The 6602-nt window shown below is 40.9% G+C and overlaps 1 protein-coding gene across 5 annotated transcripts in view; it reads left to right on the top strand.

Moving 5' to 3' along the window:
* Nucleotides 1–3185: 3185 nt before the first annotated feature.
* The window catches only part of sobpa (sine oculis binding protein homolog (Drosophila) a), a 44028-nt gene continuing 40611 nt past the window's right edge, over nucleotides 3186–6602 (top strand). For 4 of the 5 annotated variants that reach the window (XM_031580204.2, XM_012823719.3, XM_031580203.2 and 1 more), the window contains exon 1: nucleotides 3187–3916. In XM_031580204.2, the coding sequence (XP_031436064.1) occupies nucleotides 3821–3916 (96 nt within the window). In that variant the 5' untranslated portion in view covers nucleotides 3187–3820. Of the gene's footprint in view, nucleotides 3917–6602 lie in introns of all 5 variants that reach the window. The other variant, XM_031580202.2, reaches the window with a different exon arrangement.

Below are 6602 nucleotides of genomic sequence, written 5' to 3'. Positions count from 1 at the left end.
GGTGGCCAGTATTTCATTGTATTAATAGAGCACACAATGGAAAAGCTCTCCATTTGGTATACTCATTATCACAGCACCGTATCTGATGACTGACACAAGACATGGCCCTCTATGTCTTTAGCAGTTGCTTCTGTTTAGTTAGGCTTTGCAGGCAGTTTGTATTCTAGAAGTTGGAACACCATGTTCTATAACTGTATTTTCATTACTTTCATTCCATTTCAATACATCATTCCATTACTCTTGGTTCAGAGACACTGGTGGAACAATCTATGCACTCAGTATGATAATGAATTGGAAGTACACAGGACTATATGAGCATAAGCTAAGTTTTTTTTTCCGCTGGTAAGTTTTGTTGTCTGATGCTTTTGGTAGGTCATGATATAATGAAGAGGAATCACCTACGGATAACCAGAAGTCAAATGCATCTTAGAGTTTACAGCCTTAAAAATACCTCTGCAGTGAATATATGAAACAAAAAATTGCGTGTTGATACAGGGACTCTCAAATATAGACAACCCATTTCAGTTATATATTGGATCTTCAGAAACAGTAATCTCAAATATCACAAAAAGCAAGCATCAATTTCACATTATAGAGTATATTTGTTTATATACCAAAAATGAATGAAAACAAAGCAAGATATCAACCGCAACATTACATTTAAGCAACCTACTGACATAATAATGAAAACACAAACAAATTACTCGTCCTTATAAGCCAGATAAGGTCCCTGCTCTATCATCTTATGTTTTGCATGTATGCCTGCAGGGCCTCTGGGCAGTAGGGGGCACCTCCTCTTCCTTGTGAACAAGTCAGCTCTGCCTCCCTCCCTCTATCTTTCTCTCTGATTTAATGGCAGCAACCACTGCTGTCAGCGATGGTTATCAATAAAATGGAGGTGTAACTTTAAACAGAAATTAATTAGATCATGTATTACTTTGGTCTCTGACCCAAATCCTAAGTGTTATTCTGTCTGATTACAAGATGACTTATAGCCATCTTCCAATGTCACTTTTTGAACTTGAGAGACTTCTGCAAGTCCTGTCAATATTACATAATGCAGAAATATTACGCACATTCATCTTCAGAAATAACTGGGTCTCTGTGCAAGCCATGTGTTAACCTTTCTTATTCTAAGGAGACCTGGATTTTGATAGTTGATTTGCAAAGAGACAATGTGATGAAGATGCAAAATAGCATTAATAGGGTATTTAATGTATTGTCTTATTACCTCAAATGCACCTCTCACTGTAATTACTATTGCAAACACGATTTCTAATCTATTAGTGTTAGCACAGACGCACACACATTTACAAATGCACACACACATCCTGAACCACGCTACCTATGCTGCCATGCAGCCTCTACGAGCATATTCCATTAACAGAGCTTTATTTGGGCCCTTGATTGAGACTTGAATGTTTATCTTTGGCTAACCAGCAGCGGATGATTGTAATTGTAGTGATATTCTCGACCCAGCTGTTTTGTATCTTGTTTTAATTCCTTTTGTAAAACTTCCCCTCTACTCGAAATCCCATAAGTATCTTTTGAAATAGAGATGGTCTGTAAACAAGCATGGAGCAGTGTAAGGAGCAAACCCCTTTTTGCCTCGTGACTTTTCCACTTACTCTCTCCCGAGAGACGAAAATTCCATCTTCTAATCTTATTTGTCATTGCATAGTAGAACCCTCGCTCACATTTACAAACCATATTCTTTTGCACTTGATCCACAATGCTAAAAGCTGTGGAATTGAATCGGATGAAAGCCAATACATTTTGAAGAAATGCAGCCATGCCCCCCCTCCTGTGTTACATATGCCTGGGCATCTCATTTTTGTATCAATTTGTGTAACATCATCCCTGCAACAGTGTAACTGTTTATCATGGGATAATGTTTGTTGGCCCTAGCGGGGGTTGTGTATGTCAAACAATGTGCTCATTGAGTCACAAGCCCATCTGCTTGTGATCTGGGATGGGACGTAGAGATTCGCTCAAGGACACAGGGCCAGACTGAGGGACTGGTGTCATGGCGCCCTCCTTTCATCTAGGAATGAATCAAACTTTGGGATGTGAGATGAGAGGGAGAAGGGGAGATGAACCTCTGGGACAAATGATCATGCACACTCACTCACTTGTATGTTCATGTGTGGCAGGCTTCACAGAAGTATAACTTCTGTAATAATGTGACAGCGGCAACTAAGTTGAGAAATTAACAAAAGAAACACTTATCCTTAAAACTACTTTCAGATTTGGAACAGATTTACCTTCATATACGTCTGTATTTTAAAACATATTTGGGAATCAAAGTTGCCTTAATTTGGAATGATTCTACTCCATTTTTTATATCAATTGATATAGTGCCATTCACAATGGACATTGACTAAAATGCTTAGAGACCTAAAGACCTAAGACCTAAAGCCTCTAGAGCCAGCACAAGACAACGTAAAAAAAATCCTTTCTAACAGGAAGAAACCTTGAGCAGAACCCAGCTCAGAGAGGGGACCCCCCCTGCTTGAGGCAGAGATAGGAAGGGGGGGAGAAAAAAGAGAAAGAGAGTAATGCCAGCATGCAAATATAGTCATACAGCATATTGAACATCTTGATGTTCTCATTAAGATCCTATTGAATGATCAAGGACTTCGCCATTAGTTATGCACTTGATGACTGAACAAGGTCCTCCTCGAATGGGTCTGTTTCCTTTTAATTACAGGGCTAATGTTTCAGAGTGGCGTTAAATCCAAGCTTAATTTAAATATGTACTGGCAATCCTCTTTTCAAGAGATGTATTGTTCTTGACTTCGTTGTAACCAGACACCAGCATGTATTACAACACCATGGGCAAATATTTCTGAACGGAGTGGGGCGAATGTGAAGACATGGAATAAAAATGAATTCTCATGTGACCAGCCGATTATGTGCTGATGCTCTGCATTAGGGCAATGATTTTAAGACATTTGTTTGGTTACTCCTGAGGTTAAGCTTATGAAGAGTTACCGTGATTACTGCACGGCATGCCACACAACGGAAAATGGCATGTCACAAAATGGTGACTTCAGCAGGCCACACAAGCCAATGTGAAAGAAATCAGAGCGGGTACAATGTCAGTTCAACAGCTCTGTGTGGACTCTACTTACTTTCCCAATGAAAAGTCTGAGAGCTAACTACATGTGACAGTGGCACTGGTCTCTCTCTCTCTCTCTGTCTCTTTCTCTCTCTGTCACACACACACACACACACACACACACATATACCTATGCTTACCCAGGCTCATACAGGCTACAGCTGGGCATATTTCTCATGATTTATTATTGTGATGTATCATTGTTCTCCATTGTCTATGACAAAGTGTGGCAGAGGCCAGATGTCAGGCAACCCCCGGCATGAAACAAAGCATGCAGAAGTGGTCAAAATTATAGATCCGAATAAACAGCTCATTCAATGATGTCGTGCAGCAATCCCTGACACGCGTGCAGTCCAGAGTGAAAACCTATCTGTGGAAAATTGGGAGGAAATAGCCTTCCCGGGATCAGCGCCTCGTATAGAGTTACAGTCGAGGCCCCTCCCCCTGTCTGGCTTTTTTCACAACCTCTCATTTGCCTTACCGAAAAGGCTCACTCCAACTAGCGCTCAGACCGTGGAGAAATACTAGGCAGAAGATGGCTGACTCAACCGGGCATCGCGAGCCCGCAACAGCAGCATCAACTTCACCGGGGCTCTTCTCACGCCTGACACACGCCGTTCTGCAACTCTGAAACGGCCCCGCCTCAGACACACTCCGATTTTCTCCCCACCGCAAATATTGACAGAGATATAGTAAAAAATGGCAGAGATGGAGAAAGAAGGTAGACCTCCAGAAAATAAAAGAAGCCGAAAACCAGCTCACCCCGTGAAACGGGAAATTAATGAGGAGATGAAGGTAGGTCCTGTCTGTTTCGTGAGCTCGTCTGAGAAACGGCGTGGTTTTCGGGGTAACCATAAAGGCTTGTCATTTTCAGAAACACTGAGCGCCTGCCGCTCCGCCCTCGGATTTGAATAGAGACTTGATTCATTGACGCGCTATGTTGTGGATAATTGGCGAACTTTGATTTTTGGCTGCAGAGCATGTCGTACAGATTTCTTTACGGTTTATGACTCATATTTCTAAGAAAATAGTAATAAATGAATAATTTAGTAAGTCAGAATGTATTCACCTTTTTTTACATATAGCAAAATGCTGGTTGACCAAAAATATATTTATATTCAACTCTCGTTTGAGCTTAAGAATCTAAAATTCCTGAAAAATGTACGCAGGTGAATGAAACATAACATATTGCTGAAGCCCATTTATTTTTTGTGTAGATACCCTTCTTTCGCATGGTTTTTGTGGAGTTAATGGAAAATCCAGTGCGTCAGTCTTAGCGTCAACACTGTAGGCTACTACTACTACGATTAGGCTACCACTCCTGTAACCTCTGTGAAAACAAAGCTGTTATGGAAGCGACTGTGACAGAGAGTGTCTGGAGAAAATCGTTAACGCCGATAAAGCCTTAACGTGGTTCACATATAACCTTGCATTTCATCGCCAAAACTACTTCTCGTGAACGACAGGAAAGCGATGTCTGCCCAGCTGTGGCGGAGCCGTAGCGCTGGCGGCAGGCATTCCAGATGTGCGCCTGCCTGAAAGCGCCTGACAAGAACACTATCTTCCCAAGCTTTAGCCTTTACATTAATTTAGGGTCACGCGTGTCTATTGTGTTCAGCATTTGCTTGGCACAGAGCAACCGTCTTGAAGCAAAGCGAAATCTGAGCAGACCACAGCACACGCAAGAAGCACATTGCATCTTTGTCTTTGGATTTTCATGTGTTCATTGTCTGTAGTAAGCCACTGTGTACACACAAGGCTGTTTTGATTGTTACAGTCTCACTTGTCACCGTATATCATTCAGTTGCGGACAATATTTTATTTGCGGTTATGCATTTACCAATCCATACATTGGGGGAAATTTCTAGGAGCTTTTTTAACCAACCAAACCATTCAATGTTTTGCAGAATCCTATGGGGATAGCCCCGTTGTTTCTTGTCATAAAATGCATGATGGCAGGGCACCTGCTTAATTGCTGTTGATGCATCTTCATTGAGCTATCCTCAGGGACTCCTAAATTTGACAGATATTGATTGACCTGCAGCGAGGTTTAGCATCGGTCCCAATCGTCTTTTGACTGGCATGATTTTGTTTCCCACAATTGGTGAAGTATTATAATTGATTTAGTCAAGTTGGCCTAGCTCTTTTAAAATGAAAACCTGCCTCCGAATATAAAAGCCTGGACAAATATTAATGCCAGCGTCTTGTATGGAAGACTGGAATTACTAAACACTTTCCAAATGAGATAATTTCATTTAAAATCCTATTTATATGACAGGTCTTGTTTACTGAAATATATCCCAATGTTTTGATAGCCCGTTGGTGAGACTATCCCTGTTACGCTGATTTTAGGTTTCGATTTGTTTTTATCCTTAGCCAAGCTTGTACTGTAGCTTATTCTAATCTAAATCAATAGCTTGAGTGTTAATGAAAATCTATGAAACGCTATCCTCGTCTCGTCGGTGAGATAATTATCCGCATCACCATCATCTCAAACTGTTCGTCTCTTCCAGTGCACACACTAGACTTAAAACATGCATGTCTGTGGCAGGAGATAAAGTTGTTGCGCTATATGGTGAACTTCTGACAAATTGTGCTAAAATGCTCACACAGAAAATGTGATAAGATTTGCACCGAAAACTATTGTCACAGGTAATCTGACGCAAGGATTTAAACATGTTCTATAAATGTGCAATACCGTTTGTAATACAAATGTTGTATCACTGGTATTGCTCCCCGTTTGTCAAAGGCTGTTGACAAGCTCTATCAGAGAAGCAGTCTATTTATCTCAGATGTTCATTTGTGGCAATTAGAGATGTTTTCACATTTCTTTTGTATGTGTATATTAGTGACTCTCCACTCATCAGATTATCTCCAGGAATGATGGGTATGATTATACCTTTACATGTATGCAGAAAAGAATAAATCAGAAAACATGGGAAGTGAGTTTAAAGAGTGCATGACCCTGGAGTGCCGTCTATGTGTGACTTTATATGTGTACCTGTTTGTAGGGACAGAGATAATGAAAATAAGGCTTCATTTTAGATTTTCTGTATGACAGTTTCTTTGTTAGTTTATCACAGTAGTGGCAGCAACTTTTTCACCTGTTTTGTCAGAGCATGAATTAGATGGGAGTGACCTGCATCAGGACAATCGGTATTACAAATGGATGTGTCTGTGTGTGCTTAAATAGTGGTTTTGTGTGGGTAAGTACACAAGTGAACAATTCTCTGTGTGTGTTTGTGTACAAGTGCATAGATGTGTGACAGTTTGTGTGTATGCCTTTGTGCACCCAGTGGGGGTATGCGTGTGTGTGTGTGTGTGTGTGTGCGTGTGTGTGTGTGTGTGTGGGTGCGTGTGGGTGTGTGTGTGTGTGTGTGTTCAGTGTGTGTAACAGAGAGAGAGCGAGAGAGAGAGCAAACTCACTCTTGAGTGTTGATGAACATAATTGAATGGGTTAAGACTATGTTGTCTTAAATTG

The sequence above is a fragment of the Clupea harengus genome, chromosome 14 (assembly GCF_900700415.2).
Source record: "Clupea harengus chromosome 14, Ch_v2.0.2, whole genome shotgun sequence".
Classification (NCBI taxonomy): domain Eukaryota; kingdom Metazoa; phylum Chordata; class Actinopteri; order Clupeiformes; family Clupeidae; genus Clupea; species Clupea harengus.
The sequence above is the reverse complement of the archived record's forward strand: the minus strand, read 5'-3'. Positions and strand labels throughout refer to the sequence as shown.